Source organism: Anneissia japonica, unplaced genomic scaffold, assembly GCF_011630105.1.
Source record: "Anneissia japonica isolate Jap-2015-1 unplaced genomic scaffold, ASM1163010v1 scaffold287709_len1912824_cov184, whole genome shotgun sequence".
NCBI lineage: Eukaryota > Metazoa > Echinodermata > Crinoidea > Comatulida > Comatulidae > Anneissia > Anneissia japonica.
Window position 1 is genome coordinate 1,059,258 of NW_022751466.1, and position 24,938 is coordinate 1,084,195.

Sequence of the window (24,938 nt, forward strand, 5' to 3'; positions counted from 1 at the left end):
CAAAAAACAATCATCTTGCAGATATAAATCTATCGTTATTTTTTGTTCCACATGGAAGAGTTAATAGGCCTATTATAAAAATGTGTATTTTTCAGTTTAAATCAATATATTGATATTTTTGTGATAGTATTTATTGTTTCAGTCATAAAATTATTGTTAAATTTTATATGCACTTAGGTTTTTGTTTTATTAATTATTTGTTATTACTTTTATTATTTTGAAGGATTTAGTGTAATGTGTTTTTCTTTGGCGTTCCTCTTATTTATTTTAAATGTTGATGTTACTATAATAACGTAAAATCATATCATGTTATGGGCGATAGATGTATATATATATATATAGAGAGAGAGAGAGGGGGGGAGGGAGGGAGGGAGAGGGAGAGAGAGAGTATTAACATTATTGGATTCTTGTGTTTGCACTAAAGCCTAAATAAACTTGCAATCAATTACAAGGTAAAATCGTCGTACAACGACAATGTGGGACAGGAAACGTCGATACGTAGATGTAGAATTATGTTCTATTTTATTATTTATTTCTTTGAAATATAGTTTTTGCCTTGGCAAATTTTCATAAGTTCGAAAGTGGCGGACAGGAAAACAGAAAAACAGAATAGAAGAAAAAGAAATTGGACTAAAAACAATGGCATTTCCGTTAGTGCAGGAATGGTAAAGAAGCTGATAATCTATTTTTATATGGTGAAAACAGGTCTCTTGAGATTTTGAGAGAAGTCCTTAATCATTATAAATCATTGAGTGCTGGAGTTGGTACTTCCAGACAATTACAATGCTTTTTATATTAAAACCGGTGTGTAATAACAAAATGAATTTTAGGGTTTCAATTTCAAGATCAATTCGATATACGGTAAGTTTACAAATAAAATTATTCTCGGCCTTTAAACTTAAGCGGGACAATTCCAAAAGCAAAAGTTAGCATAATTGATCAAATTAACCATATACCGGTTAGAAATTAGAAAAATTTTGTGTGGTTCTAATCTTTAAACTAATTGAAAAACTTATTTTCTTTACATTTGTTTCTAGATATTTAACCTATAATTACACATATTAAGGGGACACCTTCGGGGAATAATTAAAGTGAGCCAACAGAGGTAGCCCCTGAATAGTTTAAGTCTATAAGTACAGTACCAAAAATTTAGGCCTACTGGCCTCGCCCTCTCTTTCTCCCGTCGGGAATACGGACGCTCAATAAAGCGCATCAGATCCTACACTCCCCCCGCCCCCTGCCCCCACACACACACACTTTCAACCAATTTCACTGTTCCCTGCTTTCAACCGTCCGTCGCGAAATTCCCCGCGCTACACACCTGAAAACGCCTAGTCTTTGAGATTCAAGTCATTGGTTCACAATTCCTATTTAAATACACCTATACATTCGAGACTGTAGTGTTTAATTGGTTATACTCGTGGAAATGTATATTTCGGCCTACCTTGTGTATTATATATATACCTGTTAAATGTATTGAGGCTCAGATTTTCGTATGATTAGCAATAATTATCAAGGGATGGGAGAAGACTGCTTATTGTGAAAGAGTCATCTTATGATCTAATATTTGCTACTACGGTTTTATGACTAGTCCGAAACCATGCCAAAAAAAAGAAGAAACTGAATTCCGCCATTCCTTTCTACCCTAGGAGCCAGACCAGTTTTTGTATGCACTTTGAGGTGCAGAGAATTTGACAATTTGACTTCAGAAAACAGTTCAGGGTGGTCCAAGAATCATTTTTGCCTTAGTAACACATTTTCAAAATGTGGCGAAAGGTCAGGGTCAAAGGTCATAGCCATAGGATAATATCTTCTAATATCTCCACAACCACATTTGGTGAGAGTTAATATTTTGTGCCAATTTGTTCGGAGCACTTGTGACCTTTGACATGTTTTAAAGTCATAGCAATAAGGTTCTTATATTTCCGCAACCACTTGTGGTACTTGTGGTGTCAATTTGTGCAGAACATTCATGTTTCTCTTTGGTCAGATAAAATAATTTGCTAACAAATGAACGGAAATGCCACAAAGCAATAATCTGGTAATTAAGGCCAAGTGTTTCATTTACCTGTTGATTAATTCCGAGTAGCGTAGTTCGTTCATGGTTTGTTCTGGTATGTATGAATGATATTAGGTAGTACTTTTTTTAATTTAATTTATTCAATATTTACTAAATGTTTAAATATTTAATGTGTATTAAATTCAGCAATGGATGTGGTGGATGGTCACTTTTATAGAATAGAATATTTCAACTTCCCCCTACGTGAGTTTGAAATACCTCTTGAAAACTAAAGAAAGTATTAAAGACGTAGAAATACATGACCTAAGAACAAGCAAATAATTTCATCCTGCTATATATTTGTGTTTTTCTACTGTTAGGTGGGAAGTAAATATTTAATGAATAAAAAAATATATTACATATATTTATATAAACATATACAAATAAAATGCAATTAATTCTCGGAACAAACAAATAAAAAGTTCTTCAAATTCATGTATCCTGCCTACCGTATGTTGACTTAATTGATTGTGTATAAAGCCAGGCTACGGAGAAGAAAAATGTTATATAAATTAGCTGTATAATAATATTATACAGCTGATATAATATTATATCAAAAACATTTTTATCCAGTGCCTGGCTTAAAATATGTCATGAAGGCAGGAGTGAAAATAAATTTGTTTACTTACATCGGTTCAGTGGAATTTTTTTTTTAATCGATTCATTATAAGCATTTTTATTGTTTTACCGTGGAGTCTGGTTTCCACAGAATCGCTACACAGCCGCTACAAAGTTTTCATTGAAATCTTTGCACTGCTTAGATGTACCCGACCCAATCAGGGATGATCCCTGATTCAACCGACCAATCAGCGTTGCCAAAGGAGTCGGCGAGATCGTGTAGCGATTTTTATGGAAACCAGGCTTAATGTATAGTGTAAATGAACTTCCTTCATTGATTTGTTTGCTTATAATGTACGTTATACAGTCACTAATCAAACACAGGACATATTGAACAAATCATTTATATCATTCCTGTTATTTATTCTATGTGCATTTTAAATACGATATTGATTAAACATCGTTATAGAAACGTTGAAGGCGAGTGTACGATTGGTCTGAACCGAGTTCATTAACATTATAGAATGGTAACAGTGAGAAAGGTTTGTGAACAATGTGATCATTGGAATATTTTGTTTACTGCATTTACCAAGCTACATGTAGACCTAAATAAAAAACTAAACAGATTTGCAGTAAGAACGTGATACACATTATTTCACTAGATATGATGTAATTAAACAAAAGCAAATGAAAAATAAACTGAAATCTAAAGTGACCTTTGTTGAAAAATTATTATAATCGTCTTTCAAAATAATATTGTTGTTATTGTTATTGTCTGTTGTCATATCTGGTTTCAAACATTTGTAAGGCTCGTGATGAATCACATGACTATCGGCGATGCAATCACATGATCTGTCTAGTGGATTAAAAGCGGAACCTTCTGGACATCCGTGAAAAGAGAACGCCATAGTACGAATCTAGAAGAAATATTTATGTACGGTATTACTAGAATAATAAGTGGAAAGTGGTGCAAGTACGCTGTGTTATATCTTATAAGTAATAAGTGCTGGGAACTCAGTGGGAAGAATCTAGATATATAAATGTATAATAAATAAGAGAAGGCCTACCTGAGGTTTCTTGACTGAATTTGTCAGGCTACGGCGATGTCGACCATCATACCGAACATCATCCTCCCTTTTTCTTCGCTTTTCCTTACTTATTAAAGTGTACACTGCTGTCAATGTGTAATCTGCTTTTTCTCCTATTGTAAGACACATTAAATTAGAAATGTTCTGAAGTCGTCCCTACTCTATATTCAGAAGAACAAAAATAGATTCACATGCCTACGGTTCAAGTAGACATTCAGTATTGCTAATTGTTAATCAAATCTCGACAGACACTTAAAACAACGATAAATTAAATATCTTTTTGTATATTTATCTATAACTACTATTTCCAACTTCAATGAAAATGTATATATTTTAAGTAGGTAAGTAAAGTTACACTGTGGTTTTAGTAAATAGGCCGATAATTAAAAAATAAGTACTGTACTAAGTAAATCAAAATCAATCAATACATATATGAATAAGTTAGTATTGGTATTGCTTGGCATTTATAGAGTGTATAATATAGAGTATGTGCGCTATGGCAACCCACAAAAAAACCCACAAAAGCATTAAGAGCATTGAGAGGTTGGTCTTAAATCTCTTAAATCTAAATGAATAAGAGATGAAGACATTGAGCAGGTAAATATCCGAGAGCTTGGGGCCAGGAACCATGAAAGATGCAAAAAGATGTCAGAAGGCATGCTGGAGTGAAGAGAGTAGTGTGACTGGTGGTGGGTGAAAGAGTAGGGGGAACAAGTGGTAGTAGTAGAGCATGTATAAGTTCTGAAATGTAAGTAATTGTGTAGAACAAATAAATACGTTAGTAATACAATAAACCCACCAGACAAAGCTCTGTTGGTGAATTCAGACTGGTGTAAAGATTGTTCAAAATCATATTCTTCAAAGTTTATCTGTTGGTCTGGTGTTGGTGGAGTAATGGATTTAATGGAGTATTTCTGAGCCACAGGACCGGAAGTGCGTTTTCTAGGGAGAGCAGCTGTCAAAATAATTTACAATACGTGATATTATACCAACTTAAATCTGGATAATAATATCAACAGATATTATTAACCTCAATAACTTTTAACGAGAAAATGGTGGGCAATTTCTCATACTAATCGATTTATATTTTGAGTGAAAATTACAGCACGACAACCTGGTTCTTAATTCATTTGCTTGAAAGGCCAAATATTTTGATCCCACGGGCCAAAGATAATCTCCAACGAGTTGGAAGCAATCCTTATATATCTGGATAAAACTCATTACGAAGATATTTGAAAGTTTCTTTTGAAATTTCTAATTATACTTTCAATTGTACTAAGCCAGCAGCCGGGTTGGGTCATCAGATTAACAGTCGGTAATCAACTTTGATGGGTGGATTTACCAATAAATTGATCACAGTAAAAAAAAAAAACCTACACGCCTTAGGTCGAATATAGACATTTTCTTTTTCAAGTACAACATTTGTTCGCATCTTTTAGTGCACAAACCTTTTATTATGCCTGTGAAGTAAAGAATGCTATTGACGAATCACACTGTAAACAGAAAAAAAAAATCACATAGACGGAACTTAGCGGCACAAGGAGTCATGTATGACTTAATACATTATTTGTAGGACAATCGAAATGTATTGACGATAAAACCCAATGGACGTATTGCTAACTAAGTTTAGTTGTGTTTACCTCTACGATTTAATAATGAGCTTTGCAATCATTACAATTGTACATATCTATGTTAAAATATTTTTAATTCTCAAGAGGTGCTATATAAAGTTTAGCTGAGCTAATATGAATGCCAATCTTATGCTTAACATACATTATTAATAGTGAGGAAAACAGTGACTTACGTTCGTTTCTGAATTTTAATGAGATAACAAACATCCGAGCATAATTGTCATTCTCTGAAATAGTAAAAACGACAGAATAGATATTTTATATTTTATAAACATTAGATTTATTACATTATTATCATCATAATATTGTAAACATATTCATTATGACAAATAGTCATAATAAAACATTATCTTCCTAAAATGTATTCGAGCACAATTGAAATGCGCTTTACACATGTGTGAAGAGGGACCGGGCTGGCCACCACTCCCCCTCTTTGTAAAGTTTAAAAAGAAAAAAAAAAAAGAAAGAAAGAGAAAGACAGTTGATCATCCAAAACATCTCAGGTTATTTTTTAGCCTCTATAAGACGAAACAATCGTGGGGGAATGCCCGGACCCATAGGGTAGTGTTGTCTCCATCGGCCCCCGCTTTCGTTCCTCCACTTTCGGACATCTCTAGATCCGCCCCTGTTACAACCTTACACCGGTCATGATCTTAAACACATATGAAACTAGTATTCCACTCCTTTTTGTGAGTATTCTTGGCTAGTTCTGAGTATTCTGAGCTAATTAGCCAATTTGGAATTTTAACACTACCAGGTACACACATACCTTTGGGTAGAGAGAGACAACATTAATAAAGTGCCTTGCTTAATTACGCAAGCAAACTGCATAACGAGAATTCGGATACCCCAACCTCATGTTTAAGAGCCCGAACTGCAACGGTCGCGCCATCCACTATCGTATGATAATGAGCAATAAAAATAATAAACGATAATAATCTACCAGCCCAAATTTCATGTGAAGTACCACCACTGTAAATGAACTGTGGGGACGATGTGAATTTATCTTCCCATGAGCAATAGCCCTCTGCATCATCAATCACTTGCAACCAACCGGAATCTAGTTGACATCCTTGGTAGTTGTGATTGATGAAAAAGCGTCTTTTCGCTCTTTTGTTCCTGTAGAACAGAAATAAAACAAATGATAGAATTTATTAAACTTAAAAACTTTAACTAGCACATTTTTTTATCCTAACGTCAACGATCACATCTCTAATCTCAGGCCCGTAGCCAAGGCGGTTTTAAGGGGTTCGGGCGAAACCCCCCCCCCCTTTCAGCGAACCCCCTTTTTGTCAGCAAACCCAAGCCCCCTTAGCCAAAAAAACGAAACCCATTTCCCAATTAATGCAACTTATTACAAAATGGGAGCATTTTTGCACTGTTTATTTGTTGCGATCGATAAAGTCTGATCGTAGAAATCAAAACAAAAGCTGCAGTCAACTGAATGACGTAACCACCAAGACTTCATAATAATTATTAATGAGGGGTTTGTTGCCTACGTTATTTGACCAATAGTGTGCTCCGGAAATTTATTTTATTATTTGCATAATAATTATAGGCCTAGGCCTATGTTTATTTATTTCTCAATATTTCTCATTTAAACAAGATACAGCTTTACATTGTTTATTTTCGCTGTTCAAGTATATTTACATAAACTGGTTCGGTAACTTGTAAATATAACATTTTATCCTTGCACTAATTGTATATATTTCCACTGGAACTTAACATTTTATTATTTTGGTAAAAAAGTAAATTGTAGTGCTGTCAGTTCCTATTGCTTCTTAATTTCTGCAATAAGTAAGATATCTCTTTTAAGCAAAGACCTTTACATTAGTTAATTTTACATACCCCCATATTTTAATATTTAATGTTATTTAGCAATCTCATAAGGTGCAAGGTCTGTATTTAGTACACCTAGTGGGTATTGCTAATATTGTATCCAATATTTTTAGAGATAACATTTCATAGTAGCATACAAGTGTTTTTAACAAAAAAAAGTTTGTTTTACAATAAAAATTTACGTTCTAAATCCTGTATTAGAAAGAAGTAGTCTTCTGTCTTATTTTTTTTATTGTGTAAGAAGTATTTAAATTTACATGAACATACACTTAAATGACATGTACATGCTTTTAAAATCGTATAAATGCTCTGGCTTCGGGGGTTCGCCCCTTTAACCCCACCGGGGCACTTTTGCGGACCCCTGGACCAAACGCCCAGAACCCCTCCCTGAAGTACCCTGGCCACGGGCCTGAATCTCAAATAAATTGTTATAGAAATAATACAATTTAGTGTGACTAAATGTTTAAAACCAACCCCTTGATACTGAAGAATGTTTTCCTGGTTCCAAGAAAGTTGTTATACTGTGAGGTGATAACATGATCCTCAGAAAACCAGTCAATCTTATCTGTCATGCTTCCATTAAATGTCATCTGCCAAACCGATTTGAAGTCATTGTCTAAAAGCATTATTTTTACCTGAAATAAGATAATATGTCCTACAGTACAGATATAGTACAGATATTTAATTCAAATTAACATTTTACTGCGTATTCATCAAAGGATAAACTACACAAATCAGTTGGTAGTCTATGAGTGAGGTACTTACCTGGATAAACCGACCAATTGCCATTGTTCCCTAAACGGAACATTCATTTGAGAAAAAAACAGTCCGACCCAGAGCGCCACGTACGAACCGTCTCCCTAACAATCGTCATTCCCTAGAGATCCAAAAGATCACGGAGAGGGTGAAGAAAGGGAAAGTTATCCTGGTAAGTATCTCACTCATAGACTACCAACATCACGATTGAATTGTGTAGCCTATTTCGTGAATAAACCGACTAATTTCCAGGTTATCAGCGAAAAAGAGGAGACGGGCGTGATCAGAAACCAGAAAACGTACCTACACTGACGGATTAAGAACAGCCGACGCCACGGACGCCTGTGTCGAACAACATCCCGCAAAAAGTAGGCCTTGTCTCCGATCTCTTCACCATGCCGCTGCAAGAATATCGATGAGGAGGATCCCCGAGAAAGAGCGCCCAATAAACCACCGTGCCGCGAACCTCTTGCATGTGGGCAGGCGGAGGCTTGCGAGCCGAAGCATAAGCGGCTTAATGGTCAATGCCACCCTGCAAGCTATGGTATCTACAGAGACAGGCCCATGGGCCCGAGCTGAAGAAACAAACAAATGTGAGGCCGTGCTGGGCAATGGACGCGTGCGGTGAATGTAAAAACGCAAAGCTCTTACAGGGCACTAAACCTTGTCTTCTTGCACCGAAAAGTGCGAGGAAATGGTGGGCATGAAGACAGAAGGAGAATGCCCAAAACGGTCTGATACTTCGCTAGGAAATCAGCTCTGTAAATGGGGCGAGGTCTATAGGAGCGGTCCAGTCCCCAGGCATAAGTCCTTAGATGATAAGAGCGAGATATCCATGCGGAATTTTTGTGGTTTGATCCAGTGGTTCAGCCGCCGCATATTTAGAATTGGGCCATTCCCTGGCGATTTCTTTCGTCAGTAAGAGGGTTGAAATGAACCCCTTGTCTTCGGTAGCCGGAAAAACTTCGACTACAGCCCCCTTCAGTAGAAGGTTTCTTACCCCTGAATAACAGGCCTTCCATCTTCTAGGAGCAGGAATGGGCGTGCTCATCCCTCAACCTCAACCGGAGGTGAAGTTAACTCTATTTAGTTCCCACGGAATATAGTCTGCACTGCAGAATTTAGCTGTCCAGAGACTGTTGTTTCCATTCGTAAGCAAAAATAATCGGCTTTCCCTTACAGGCCCGGCTCCAACGAAGCAACCGGGCTCGATCCTCAGGAATGAGGCCCACCCCTCCCCCTCCGTCGCCGTGCCCTGTGGGTCAGAGGTTCTACCAAACTCGCGAGATAACCCAACATCAGCAGCCATGATTCGTCTGGTTAAGACGGAAAGGAACAGGGTGAGCGGGACGGAGCCGGCGGACCCCACAGGCCAGCCCCAAGCCACCCAGGGAAGGAGTCTCGAATGAGAAACGTAAATGGTCGAGAAGGGTCGGCATCGCCTGGGCAACGAGCTGGTAAAAATCGGAACTGTGAATTAAATCCTCAGCCTCCGAGTCAAGCTGGTCGGACGAGTCGTCCATAGGTGAATCAAGCTGCTCAATAAAGAGCCGCCGCAAAATTAGTCGGGGCCGTGCGCAAAAAATAAATATCGCAAGTCTTCGCTTTGCTGCAAGAGTGACACAATGGGCACTCCTAGTGTCTATCGAGCCTCTCACTCTTTTAATCTAACTTACTAAAATTACAGAGAGCAAAACGTTAATAAAAAAAACCAAGATTTTAAAAACGATAAGGTAAAATGAGGGAATTTGTCAAGCTAGATAAAGTATCAATAATAAGAATGATATTTCTTGTTTACATATCAATATTATTCTATTATGGTCTTATTGAAGTCCTGGCATCAGTTTGTATTTGGTTATAGAGTTAGGCCTACAAATGTGTTTGTCATTGATATGGTTGAGCCCATTTTCTCTCTCAGCGTATATATGGACGTAGGTCCTATAGCATTTTTATATACGTCACCGTGCCATTCGAGTGTTTAAAAACGCATAAACACGCATTGGGTTAAGGGGCAAATACCGTAGTTCTAACTATGCGACTGAACATTTTATTTAATCCGGATTATCTAAAATGTTCTCACCTCTTCAATCAATATACCACTCTCCCATTCTTCAACAAAATGACTTTTAAAAGTTTCAGTTGAGAGGATTCTGTAAGCTTTTGAGTCTAAAGTGTCATCGAGGCTACCATCACTTGTCCATAGATCATACACATCTACTCCTGAACCAGCTTCAACTTTAAATACACTTACATAATCTATTGTTGAAAAAGATAAGGTAGTTTTAATGTCGCTTCTTTGCATAATAAATGAAATGAAAACAAACGGCTACAACAATTGGCCTAAAATTCTTTTTTACAAGCCTAAAACATGCTAATGAAATGCAATTCGTCCCAAAACAATTAGTTCTTCTGCAGAATAAATGCGGATGAAATGCTATACGTCCCAAAACAATTAGTTCTTCTGCAGAATAAATTTCTACTAAGGAATTCAGTGCATAGTTCAAAGTGTCTGTGCTGTATTTAAAGTATCACAAAATTATCTACTAATTTACTTGACCAATACATGATATTTAAGATATTGGATCAATGTATCTAGGAGTTAAAAACAAAATATCAACTATTAAAAGAACTTGCCACTCTGACAGAAAAATGTGAACTTGGCTGAACAATTAGCATTTACATCTACGTACCCATCGGTTCTGTAAACAAAACAAGTTATGTCATTGTGGACATACGAACACACACACACACACCTACATGCATATATTTGTAAAACAATATTTTATCGTATACCGTAGGACCAGTAATATTGATACATTTAGTAACTTCATCACTATTGCCATCAATCACTACCGCCATCAATCACTATCATTATCATCATCATCATCATCATCATCATAAATTAACTTTATCATCATTATGTTGTTTATTGTATATTATCATTGCAGGACCGTATTGTAAAACGGCGGTAATATCTGTTGTTATCCTGCCTAAATACTTTAAATAAATAAATAAATAAAACTTTTTTTTTTTAAATCATCACTGATCACCAATATAAACATACAATCATCATCATCAGCCCAATTTCTGATTCAATATTATTATTACACTATTATAAATATTTATTATACTATAATTATATTATATATTTTTAATTCTCATCATCATTATTAATTTTTATTATCCTTACAGCAGTTCACAATTGCTACTATTACTGTGTGCATAACTTAAGTTTTAAAAAATTGAAAAGAAAGCTTACCGTAATAATTTACATTCTCCAAATTCAACTACGTAAACTGAAAAATATATAAATATATATATTGTTTGTTTTTCAAAAAAATTACGAAATAATACAGAAAACTATGTAATATAGCAGAAAACCTAAACTCCACTCCATATTTTACCAAATTGTATTCTAGTTATTGTAACGTCGTTCAAAAGTTATTCAATTGTCACTTATAATGATATAATAAAATAGATAAACTCATAAGTAACTTGGGACAGTACAATTTTTTTATACAAAGGATTTGTAAAGTTTATGTATTTTAGAACAATGGCGCTTTCAAGCACTTTAACTCAATAAACAATCAATTACCCACAGAACCAACATATGTAGTCATGTGACTCATAATAAAGGTTTTAAGATGAATGTCATTGACGTCCGGAAGATGACCTCCTATAGCATTACAATACTCTTCGGCTTCAACGAATGTCATAGTTGAATTGATGAAGGTTACTTGGGTAGCAAAATCTATTTATAGGCAAAAATAAACTGTGTCACCTCCTTGGTTTTAAGTACTGATTATAGTATTAATATTCTCTAATAATTGAATTGCAGAATAAAACACAGTAGTACTCGTATCTACGATTTTGAAATTCCTAAAAAAAAATATAACTAAACATTTTGAATTTAATGAGTTATTTAGCTAGTAGAATATTCACATAATAGATTACTGCGTCCCTATACAATACAGTAAGATACAAGTAACTTACAAATAACTGAGAAATTTGAAAAACAGCTCAAGGAACAATTGATTTAAGACTCATAATTAAATTTAATATTATGTTAAAACATTTAATAGATTTATTTTAAATAATTTTACTAGATATATTATAAAATATATGGTTATAACATGATACGTCTCCGAGTTTTGGTGCAAATTTAGCCTGGCATTGGGAATTGTGACAAACATCGGGGTTATATTCAAATCTATAATAACATATTTTGTGTTTTTATGCATAGTCATATTTACCATTAAAAGGAAGTACTGTGTCCTAAACAGAGTTATTATTTGGCACGCTTCGACTTACTGTGGTTGTTGATGTAAATATCGCAACGCATTGTGTTGCATGGTTCAGACCGACTCGGTTCACCAGAACATTCGTTGATACTATCAATACATTTTCGTGTGCGTATCCGCACTCCTTCCCCACAGCTCGACGAACACAACGACCATTCTCCCCAAACATCCCATCCTCCTTTATACGCTGAAATATACTGATAGTGTGGATCACTGTACATCGAGAATTCAATTACCTTATGCCAGTTAATATGGCAGCTTTCGATGTATCCTTGTCGAAACATCCCACTAATGTATTCGGGTTCATCGGTCTTAAATGGGTGGGGGACAAGTTTTTGTCCATGGAGAGTTGTATTACGTCCAAGAATGATATCCACAAATGATCGATAAAATTGCTCTTCAAACTCACTTAAGTTAGGAACAGAAACAGGGTTCGATGACGCCAGATACTCATTCAGGTATGACACAAATTGTTTAACAGTGAGACGCGTTCCGTTATTAGTACTGGTTAAAACATGCCGTTTATACGTTTCAAATACAGCAGTGGGCAAGAGAATGCCAGTCGTATCAATTAGGTTGTAGATAAAATTCATTGCAAGATTTAGATTTTCAAAAGGATCAATAAAATTCAGTAGATCCTCTTCCTGTGTGACTACCATCACGTACATAATGTCATCAACCACCTCTGACTGGCAACTATACGCTCCACTTTCACTGTCAATGACTGGTGCAGACTTTGTAATGTTCAAGACAGTGTACAGATCATCATGTAAAAGATTCATCTCCGTGAAGTACTGCAGGCTGGCTAAGAGTTCAAAAACCGTTTTTTTATCGACAATAACCTCTTTAAGTTCCTCTAATGAATAAGATTGTAAGTCATCAACATTGATATCTTGAATTAAAATATAGTTGCATATGTTCAGAAGGAATGCATTGAGGTTGCGGAACCGCAAGAAATATGCTAACTGTTGTCTGCTTATATCTATCCAGAGTGCAGTGTATTCCATCATATACTGCCTAGGATCATGAACATTGACGAATGAAGAGCAAGTAAGCATTAGCGGATCTGTTTCACCAAGGTACGAGATTAAGTTGTTGCTGTTCATGGAAAAAGCTGAATAGAAAGTTCTGAAGATTGTATTACTGGTGTCTTGTACATTTCCTGCGTAGAAGGTTGAGTTTAGGATGAAATGGTCTAAGACGTCGTTTGGGTCATTTGTTATTATGACAGGAATGACTGATGCCGAGTTACGAACCATAATAAAATAAGGAGTTGATAAAAATTCGTCCTTAGTTTCTAGCAGATTAAAGTTTTTGGACTGTAGGGTGTCACCTCTAGTGCCACCAGCAGGAGGACTTCTAATAAAGGAGTATAAGTTTGGCGTCTCTTGGGTGTGGACAAAATTAGTTGTAGTAAGAGTCTCAACTGCAACATAAACAATTTTTTTTAATTATGGAGTTTGAAGTTATCAATATTATCAATGAATTTTATGTTATTACATCACAAAATAGACAGCCATCTCTTCATTTTCTATTGGTGTATGCCAACAAAACATTTTACTACCACGATTTAAAGCTGTGCTGTAAATAATATTACAATGTACAGCAACTTCTTATTTTATCAGACTAGGTTCAGAGCAGAATATATTCTAAAAGAATGAGATTTAACAGTTTAATGATCAAAAGTCAATGGTCATGTACTTTGATAGAGCCTTCCACAGTAGAAACCGTCTCAAGGCGCTTTTAGCCATAATGATGCTAAAAATGTAATTAGGAAATATCAGCAAAGATAATGAAGACAAGGATTAGATAATCAAGTCAAAAACAATTATCTGCAAGGCACCACCCGGTAAAATAATGGAATGCCTTATAAATGTAACACTGCAGCATAATTATATGTTAAATAATTAATCAATCAACTGAATATTAAAATATATGTATACAATACCAGGAAAATAGAGATGCTCTATAAATATTGCAAATATATCAGCAGATTGTGATGATCCTGAAAGAAGCACAAAATTGGAAAACACTTTTTAAAATAAGTTGAATATAAGGGTTCTCAATGCAAAGCACAACAAACTTTTAATTTGAAAACGCAGCGCTGTAGTAACAATCTCTGAATTGCGTAACGTTCGAGTCAAATTTACATAGTATTTATTTACCGGCCCAATTTGTTTTACATTGCAAAAAAATGATATGCTGTTAGTATTTGTTAACAGTCAAAAAAGCTTTAATTTAATTTTTTTTTTTTAAAGGGCAAACAGGCGTTCACTTTAAATGAACACACTTTGAAATAGAACTTCAAACCTATTTGCCACCGGTGGTGTGTTCTCTTAGGTGCGTAGAGGAACTGTGGTGAGTCACCGGCTGAATTTTCCCATGCGCAAGGACCTCGGCCGTCAACAACTACAAACCATCCTCTGTCATTGTTACATCCTCCATAAGACTTATTAATGAACCATCGTCTATGGAGGTCAGCCCTTGAATGTCTAAAATAAAATGCAGCAAAAGACAACTAAAACAGTGTCATTACTGATAAAAAGTTGTATGCCCGCTACAATGCATAGGAAAGTACCCAGGCTTGGGAAAGGAGTGAAAGAGATCATGATGGTAGTTTTAAAAATTTTTTCCATCTAGTATTTGAAATGAAATCTGTTAATGATACATCACTAAACTGCATTTTATAGCTGAAAATATAACATACTATAACGTGTCCAATAATCATCAGTGGCGGATCTAGAGCGGTTCACCACAATTTGTATTTACTGCCAACAGATTACTTATTTTATGCTTACTAGCATCAATTCGTATCATAATTGGTTAAAGAGCATTTTCTTTACCACCTCAGTAACTTTGTGTAAACCAAGTATTGAGGAGAGTAAATTATGTTGTCTATTGTTTATAGCTGGTGTTTGAAACGCTTTCACTCACACTCCCCACCTTCTAGCATGCATCAAAATCTTAGTTCAAATTCAAGTTCGATCAATTATTAATATCCCTCTGATCATTCTAACAAATTAAAAATACATTTTAAAGGTTTATATTTTTAATATTTGTTTACAATTAATTTATAGAAATGTGTGTTTTATTATAGAACAATACTTTAGGCGTAGTAATTTAATATGACATACCCAGAAATAGAAAAAAAGTTAAAAAATATTCCAGATTTTAAATCTGAAAACGAAGAGTCCAGAATACGATCCTGTGAAAACCAGTTTTCGGCATTCGAACCATCTGCATCAAATGTCAAAAACATTACCTCCTCTTCTGAGGTGTATAAGGCAACTTTTACCTAAAATATTCATCAAGATCATAAATAATTATAAACATGCTCTACATCTATATGCAAAACGATTGTTCATATATTGGAAAGCTGTATTTCTAAAGATATTGATTTTAAAAAATACAGAGCTCACTTCTGTCAATTTTAAAGGCAATTTAAAATGTACAATCATCAATGACGTTGCAATAAATTTGTTGTATTATATTATTTAAGACCTGTGCAATCTACATAATAATTAAAAACCGATTTGGCCTGACTCGGACTAGTGAACAAATTATTTTCATCTAACTTCGAATTATGCTATCTTTGAAAAAAAAATAAATTCAGGTTTTTTGTTACTAAACGGGGTTTGATAAAATATGAGACTTGCTGATAAATTTCAATATGACATCTATTTTTTTAAATGATGATCAAAATGATTGATCCATAACATAAAATCACATGGTAAATGATCTGAGATAATTATCCCAGCAGCGCTGTTGATGTAATTTTTTTGAAAGTTGCAATACAGGGAAGTATCTAATGTTGTGATCTTAGGAAAGTTGGGAAAGTTGTTTTTTTTTGGGGGGGGGGGGGGCGAGAAAAAACGCTTAGTGGAAGCTAAGGCATCAGCATTACGATTGGAAGTCCTCCTTTTCTTTTGCTACATTTATTACATGCTACATGCTACAGCTCATTATTAAAGTCATGATAATTGTATATAAATAGTTATATATAATTATTTCCTATTTTTATTATTTTCTTATTTAAAATGTGACCATCCAAACAAAGGACCTTTTGTATAAGATGAAGCAAGACTGATACCTTCGTTGCTTTCATTTTTACATCACCCTAATACCATTGAAACCATATCACAATTCAAGGCGAAAAAAACCACTTACTGTTCTAACTTGGAGTATATTCCAATTATCTACTATAGAGTTTTTATAATGTCCGGCAAATGATGTGTCCAGCACTTGAGCGTTGGGGTCCATTTCATTCAAACCACCTTCATTCACCCAAGTGTCATAAACACTGCGCTGACTGATTCCTGCTGTTGCCTTCATCACAAGCGTCCATTCTGTAAATAATCAAAAAGTTCAAATTACCACATGATAGACATAATTGAGACTCAGTAATTCAAATAGAGTAGCAATTTTGAGAATAAATATGAATGGAACATCTTAATCACCAAGCTACAGGTGTTCTTTAGAAAATGGAAATACAACCTTAATCATTACAGAGAACTGTTAATTTAAATTTTGTTTTTAGAACAAATTCAAATCCGGGACCCTGAGATTTAAAGGTAGGCAAAGCTGTAGTACAAAGCTGTGAATGCAAGATAAATAACTTCGAGCTGAAGTAAAAATGCAATGGAGAAAAGCTTAAAATAGTTACTAACGGAATCCATCTTCATCTTCGTGATAAATCTCATCATCTGCCTGACTGCTTTCAGCATCGTCATATATCTCACCATCTTTATTTTCTGGAAATCATATTGTTTAAAGAATTAAAAATTGTGTATATATTCATAAAACAATTTGCATTTTACAAAATAGTTGATAATAATAATTATTCAACGATTCTACTTCTTTTTATGCACGTCTCATGGAATAAAATATACTTATACATAGTTTCATATTTTGCAATGAAATATACCATTAGTCACAAATCTACAAGTACGGTAGGAATATTAACAGTAACTCAATTCTAAACTCTAGGATTATTCTACTCGGATTAAATCAAATTTCTATCAATTCATTTTGCAAAATCAAATCAAATCAATTTTATTCAAAAATATCGTCTTTGTATGTACGACATAGAATAGGAACAACATGGCTACAACTAAAATTAAATAACAAACAAAATTAACCTAATCTATATTACAAAAAAGCAAATTGATAAAGATGAATTTTGTAAAATTGTGGACTGTTGGTTCTGATGATTTTACATCTGATTTGCAGACCCTATGTTGCACATTTATTACTTGTAATCAAATTTGTATCAATTCATTTTGCAAAATCAAATAAAATCAATTTTATTCAAAAATATCGTCTTTGTATGTACGACATAAAATAAGAACATGGTTACAACTAAAATTAAATAACAAACAAAATTAACCTAATCTATATTACAAAAAAAGCAAATTGATAAAGATGAATCTGGTAAAATTGTGGACTGTTGGTTCTGATGATTTTACATCTGATTTGCAGACCCCATGTTGCACAATTATTACCTGAAATCAAATTTGTATCAATTCATTTTGCAAAATCAAATTAAATCAATTTTATTCAAAAATATTGTCTTTGTATGTACTACATAAAATAAGAACTACATGGTTACAACTAAAATTAAATAACAAACAAAATTAAACTAATCTATATTACAAAAAAGCAAATTGATAAAGATGAATTTGGTAAAATTGCGAACTGTTGGTTCTGATGATTTTACATCTGATTTGCAGACCCTATGTTATTACCTGATGCTGCCTGTGACTTAATGACGACAGGGTCTGTGACTGGGTCATAGTCAAGCTCAAAACTGCTAGAGACAAATCCTGTATAACGATCATCCTCATCCGCAGCTAGACATCCCTATGGACACAAAAACATGCCTGTGCAAATCAACGTGAATACATAATCAAAGAATTACAGATGAAATGTAGCTGTGTGGTTAAGATGCTTGCCTTCCGATAGCAGGGTCCTGTATTCAACTCCTTTCACGTTGACATGATATTTATTCTCATGCACAAAAACAATAATATGTAGCCTATGCTCTGACACTGCTGGACATACTTCTAATTCGATGGTTAAACTTGGGTGTGTTGTTGACGGTTTTGTTAGAAGGGAACAATATTAAATTGTCCTTTATGTATCATAAACACTAAATAGAAATAACTACTGTTCTGTTGCAGAAAATAAAATGAAATAGAATTTTATTTAAATTATGTTAAATAATTTTAAAAAAAACCATGATAGCACTCGAATTTTAGATATATATTAATGCTAGTGCTAAAACTTGCAAATACGAGGGACATTATTTTAGGAAAATTTCCATTGAATAAAGAGAGATCGTCTCCACTCCTACTTTATAGAAAGACTATAATTGTTAATGTTAATTGTTGAACATATATATTAACACTTACTCTAGTTGACTCTGAATTATCCTCTCCAATGCACACCATAAACAGTGACATCTCAAGAATGTAGTTATCACGTAAATATGCAGGTGAGAAGTTTACAGCAAGTGTGATGTTCTCTTCATGCTTAACACCTGTACCACCCCTCAAATCCTCACCTTTATCATTGGATAGTTGGATGACATTTAGCTGGAATTGAAAACAAAAGGTAAATTAATTCATTCGTATGATCAGCTAAGTTATTTCCGATTAAGAATTTAAGGATAGAAACTGATGGTAATTTCGGGTTTTGTAAGTAAGTTAAGTTGGTTTTTGAATTAAATGCTCAATTTTAAGTAAATGTATCCTAGAAATACTTACGGTAATTTGCTCTTGTTCTTCATCGACGACTGTAAAAACTGTTTGTAAAGTGACATCCGCTGATAGATACCAGGGATCAATATCGAGTAACTCACAACCTGTAAGTAAAAATAATGATGGATTGTACGTATGAGGGACACAAGGTGACATGTATTTCATGATACCATGGTTTGAACGTCCGTTCATAAGAAATTCTTTCGGAAGCATGAACACAAGGGGCATGATGGAGTATGTCCATAAAAATTAGTACATATTAAACGTCGGTACTTTATGGGCAGGTTTTACGTTAAAAAAACAAAAAACAAAAAAACAAAAAAAAAAAACCAAACAAAACAAAACAAAAAATGTAATTGCAAATAGATGATATTCATAACTTGTATCATGATTGAGTGAGCGAATTCTGCATAAAGATTTGTGCATTGTAAAACTGTCAAAAGGGCCGAAAAAAATGAAAATTGTAACTGTTGTAAATATGAGAATACTCAATGAGTTTCATATTTATTCACTTTAGGAAACATAGATAAGTATAAAACAGAAAATTATTGAAAAAAAAAGAGACAATGGAAAAAAGGTGGGTTATCCCCACAAAAGAGAAAAAAAAATAATAGTCTTTACGCCACAAGATTACAGTAAACAGAAAAGGCAGAATAGTGAAGTAGATATCAGGGATTGAAGCAGTTAAAATAATTACCAAAAAGGAAAGTGAACAAATTAGTATAAACTAGTAGTTTGAAAGGGATACATTAGTGGCATTACTCAATGAAGACAATATGATATCTGGTAGGATCCAGTTGGTGTCTCTGATGATGGAATCCCCTAGCATGATGTATGTTTATCATACTCACTACGTCCGGTAATGGATCGTGCTCAGTGATTTGTCGGTTGTGTCGTGGGGTTTCATTGTATTGTTTCCAATTCCAATTGGCAGTATTTTCCATTTCAACAATATTGGTTTGACTGTCTACTGTCTATCTATTTTAATACCTCTATGATATATCCAATCACTTTATTATCTCATGTTTTCGTGCATTAGTTCGTAAAGTCTACATGGAATACCTTTAAAGATGTATGAAGAAACCACTACCGTTTTCATCTCTCTTTTTTTTTTTCTTTTCTTTTTTTTTTGTTTGGCGGCGACGGGCCGGTTAGTTTAGGCTTATGTTAACCGATTTTCCATGAATGCATCGTTATTTCGCCTGACTGTGTTGTCATTACAACAATACACACGACATAGCATCTATTATGCTAATTAGTACACCTGTCGTTAGCAGTTTGTGTTAGCGTTCCCTTCCTTTTCCTTGATGAGACGACTCGCTTGTTTCTCCTTCTTGTGGTAGAGCATGGTGGGCATTGAGTTTTGTTCTTATTTATAGATGACTCAGAGGGTGATTCCGAAGCAACTCAATGACTATTTAAAAAATCACCTACGTATAACCAAATGTTTGATGCCGGTAAAGGTGGCTATTGACTGTCAGAATGGTTGTATTAAACACAATTTTTGGAGATTCATTTATTGCACTGTGAGCAACCTGAAATGCACTGTCAGCTATCCAAAAGTTAAATATTTACCTAGATAAATGCGCAGCATTAACACTATTATATACATGCATATATATATATATATATATATACATACATATATATATATATACATATATATATATAATATATATAAAATAGAAATTATCCTCGAGGAGCCATCGAAAATGCTATGAAAAAAAGTTTAGTTTTGACCTTTCTTTTCACTTGTTCACGCTGTTTATTCTCATCTCACCTAGCCTATTGTTTCTAATCATGCTTACATGAAATTCTCAATTTATACTATCTGGCTTTTTCTACCCTCACTCATTCGCCACTGAGGACGGACTAGTGTTGTCCGAAAGCTCTGGTTCTATTTCTGGCTGTTCACTTACGTTTACTTTTTATCTGTTGCTTATCATATTTGCATATTTACCGAGATGAAGCCATTGTTTACCACAGCATTGTAGGTTTTCAGTATTTTTCCTTTTAATCTATATAATATATATATATACATATATATATACATATATATAAAGCAATGAAACAACTTCTTGTTGATGAAGAACAAGGAAATATCCGATTTACAAATAAAATAGTGTTCTATACTGAAGTTATGCATACAGACATTTACTAAACAAAATGTAGACTTACAAACTGATGTATAACATCAATGGCATTTCCCTTTGTACGAGGTACATATTCAATCGAGTTGTTTTTAAATGACAGCATAATTGATTCGCCGTTAGTGATCCGAGTTGAAATTCCCATCGTCAAATAAGTTTTGGCTGGATTTGGAGAACCATTTTCATAAACGGCATCCACAATACCAAAATCAAAGAAAACAGTGATTAGGCCGACTCTGTCTGTAATTCTGGCATCTCCGAATGTTATAAAACTACAGAGAGAAGAATAGTATACTATACAACTCAGACATAGAATTTTGTATGCAAAGCATTTGTACCACTAATCAATCCTCAATAATTTAACTGCAGTTAAAATAACTTTCACATACTTTAATATAGCATATCTCGACAGTCGCCAAAACAGTCTAAAATGTGTCTGCACATACGCCAATTGCAGTTTGGTTCCCAGTTCAGGTGACCAGTTAGGTAAGATGGGACGTACATTACTGGCATACAATAATGACTGGTACTGAATCTCTTCATCAAATATATCAAAATGCCATGCATTTGTCCCATCCTTTTCCTGGCAATTCAGTAGTGTACTTAAATCACCATTGAATGTAATCTATAACACAAACAAAATATTTAATTTAATGTCCAACAATTAATATTAGAATATATTTTTTAACTTCCATGTACATGAATGACGTATTGTGGTTAAATTTTGAGCATAAACGCAGAAAAGGTAAAATAAACAGTTTCTATTAACTATTAAGCAATTTTAATGACAAGATAGAATCTAGTAAAAAATTAAAATAAAAAATAAATAAGTTCTGGTAGGCCTATTAATCTTATGTTGAAGTATACAAAACATTTAAGATCATAAACATTAAGTAAAAACAATTAACGTATTTTGCTGTATTGTTTCATTACAAATGATGGGAAAAATGCTTTTAAAGATATATTAAAAGATATATTATGTTTGTATTCCAATTTCTGTTAAAATAATAAATGTTGTAATTGTATTGTATTTTGGATAATGTGGTTTTAAAAACGTATTGAGACAATAATTATTTTGAAAGGCACTATTGTGTTAAAGGTCATGAGTCAAAAAACCTATATGCATATGGACCGCAATTAATAAATCACAGAAGTTTTGAAAGTCATTATAAGGGAGAAGCTATAATTTTTACTAACTTTGTTTTTTCTTTGGTTGTTTTCTGTCACGTTTCCTCTAACAAAAGAATTGTATAAGTCTTTCTCTCCACTTTCAGTTGACGAGATAAAGTATTCATCATCGAAGTAGTCGTCGTCCCAGTCTGCATCTCTGAAGATACTAGAACAAGTACCAGTGCGACTGGAACGGAGACTACCATTGATAAGGATGATTGGTAATTGACCATGGTAGTTTAAAGGTTGAAAGTCAAGTACCCACAATTCATCAATACCTTAAATAAAGGAAACTAGTAAGTACGAAAGGTGTCATCTTGTATATGAGTGTAAATATTATATGGCAGGTAAACAGCTGGCATTTGGAAGCCTAGGTATACAAAGAAAGAATAGTGGATAGTGAGTCGAAGCCAAATTAGGACACTGTACTCTAATCAGGGGTTAAACAAAATAAATGCTAGTTCTCTTTTGGTAATGTCTATTTTTAATGATACAGGTAGTACATCTTTGAATTCCATACTATAAACAGTGACAGATCCAAAAAAAATCGAAATAGAGGGGTCCAGGGAGAGACTTTCACCGATAGAAGGTTTAGACCACCCCAGCCCCAACCCTGGTTGGTGAAGACTAAATTTAGCAGCCACGAGGAACATTGTTTAATTATTCATCAGAATAATTAGTTCGTCGTCAGCAAAACTTTACGCATGCAGGGGTGGCGCCAGGATTTACCCGACGGGGGGGGGGGGCGATTCCCCGATAAAGGGTCAGATTTCCCCGAGGAAAGCAAAGTGGGCGTGGTCGAGCTTTGATTAAAAGGCTTCGAAAGCGGTCCAGGGGCTAAGCCCCCGAAAATTTGGGAAATTTAGGGGTTTCAAATGCTTATTTAATCGATTTTAGAGTCCAATATGTAGAAAATATACATAATTTTGTTTTTTCCCCGACGAATTGTGCTTTTTCTCCCCGACGGGGGGGGTCCAGCTCTCCCCGACGGGGGCCCTGCCCCCTCCCCGACGGGAGAGCTCCTGAGGGCAGAGGCGTGACAGGCGGGGTAGTAGGGGGAGACTGCCTCCCGAAGAAAAGGAAAGTAAAAAAAGAAAAGGAAAAGAGAAAAGAAAAAAAGACAAGAATAAAAAGAAAGATATCATATGATCAGATATCACAACACCCTGAACCCCCTTCTCCAATTCAAAAAATTTCCACAGAGATAGAGCGAAATAGTTGTAGTAATAGGCCTACATGTCTGATGTAAATTAGATACGCAGTCTGTGGTTTTGTAGCGTCTTTGACCAATTAGTTTAATCCACTACAAAGTACGCTTTTAATTAATGTTTAGTCAATAATGTGCATGTTCATCGATCGATTAATTGTTGGGTTGATTGGCAATAGTTGTAAATGTATAAATAGTTATTAAATCAATAACACTTTTGAGATATGGCAACGGTAATATGATCATACTATTTATTATTCCCTGTTAGTTCTAATGCAATACAAAAAATATCACTAGTTTGATGTCGTATGACGACCTCAAACCACTGATATTCGTATTGCATAAACAAACAGGGCAGGGAATAACGAAATTTATCATTCAGGAGACATGAATATCATCTATTTATATCCAAAATTAAGAAAAACCTGTAGACCTGTAGACGATACTTAGTTTTAAAAAAAATCAATAAAACCAAAATGTGAAGGTAAATGGAATGAGATATTTACAGGTAATAATATTGATTGGGAGAAAGTATGGACAAAACAAGTTAAAGAGATAAAGATTCCAAAAATAGCTGAATTTAACTTCAAATTATTGCATAGAATTTTGCCAACTAAGAAAAGGTTATATCAATGGAAATTAGATGATTCACCATTGTGTGTACATTGTGCAACGATTGCTGATTGCTGAACGCATGTTAATGACGTGCAAATGTCTAGGAAACTATTTGAATAATGTTGCATCTATATTTAAAATTAAGATTAATATTACTTTCAAAAATGTTGTATTAGGTATAGCAAAACAAAACAACATCACAAATGAATTAATTGCAAAAGCAGCTTATACAATTTATACAAACTGGTTATACCCAGTAACAACAGATCCATGGGTCTTATTTTGCAAATTTAATTCAAGTGTGAAAAGTCAATATGATATTGAAGCTAGAATACATTCAGATGATAAACATAGGCAAAGATGAATTGATATACGCACTCAATAAACAAAAAACAAAAAATTATTAGGCATCAGTATGGTTTCTAGCAATATTGTTAATGTAAAGTGTTCAAACTACATACTGTACACCTTTATAAACGACTGTACTGTATAAACAAATGGTTTTATTTTATTCCCAAGCCGACTGTGGTTCGATGAACTGATTCATGGATTGATTATTGTTTGTTAATTCATGAAATATTATTATTGATATATTCCAATTTCAATATGGGATAATTACTTTTTCATAGCATTCTGCACATCTTGGATTGTAATAATGAGCCATAAAGAAATAAGAGTACCAATCCGATCATTGATGAACTGTAATCATGTATATGTATGTATGCATGTTTATGTATATAATATATGTATGTGTGTGTATGTATGTGTGTGTGTGTATGTATGTGTGTGTATGTATGTATGTATGT

At 34.2% G+C, this 24,938-nt stretch overlaps 1 protein-coding gene across 1 annotated transcript in view; it reads right to left on the reverse strand.

The window, feature by feature from the left end:
- Positions 1 to 1,968: 1,968 nt before the first annotated feature.
- Positions 1,969 to 24,938, reverse strand: part of LOC117121719 — a 25,952-nt gene continuing 2,982 nt past the window's right edge. The window contains exons 2-23 of the mRNA XM_033267004.1: positions 22,338 to 22,588; positions 21,530 to 21,765; positions 21,165 to 21,412; positions 18,997 to 19,094; positions 18,643 to 18,825; positions 17,977 to 18,091; positions 16,900 to 16,983; positions 16,400 to 16,578; positions 15,367 to 15,527; positions 14,543 to 14,724; positions 14,181 to 14,237; positions 12,243 to 13,658; positions 11,527 to 11,682; positions 11,191 to 11,227; positions 10,566 to 10,630; positions 10,012 to 10,187; positions 7,650 to 7,810; positions 6,280 to 6,455; positions 5,510 to 5,563; positions 4,505 to 4,660; positions 3,685 to 3,818; positions 1,969 to 3,534 (exon numbers count right to left, since the gene is read on the reverse strand). Coding sequence (XP_033122895.1) covers positions 3,268 to 3,534; positions 3,685 to 3,818; positions 4,505 to 4,660; positions 5,510 to 5,563; positions 6,280 to 6,455; positions 7,650 to 7,810; positions 10,012 to 10,187; positions 10,566 to 10,630; positions 11,191 to 11,227; positions 11,527 to 11,682; positions 12,243 to 13,658; positions 14,181 to 14,237; positions 14,543 to 14,724; positions 15,367 to 15,527; positions 16,400 to 16,578; positions 16,900 to 16,983; positions 17,977 to 18,091; positions 18,643 to 18,825; positions 18,997 to 19,094; positions 21,165 to 21,412; positions 21,530 to 21,765; positions 22,338 to 22,588 — 4,592 coding nt within the window. The 3' untranslated portion in view covers positions 1,969 to 3,267. The remainder of the gene's footprint in view (positions 3,535 to 3,684; positions 3,819 to 4,504; positions 4,661 to 5,509; positions 5,564 to 6,279; positions 6,456 to 7,649; positions 7,811 to 10,011; positions 10,188 to 10,565; positions 10,631 to 11,190; positions 11,228 to 11,526; positions 11,683 to 12,242; positions 13,659 to 14,180; positions 14,238 to 14,542; positions 14,725 to 15,366; positions 15,528 to 16,399; positions 16,579 to 16,899; positions 16,984 to 17,976; positions 18,092 to 18,642; positions 18,826 to 18,996; positions 19,095 to 21,164; positions 21,413 to 21,529; positions 21,766 to 22,337; positions 22,589 to 24,938) is intronic.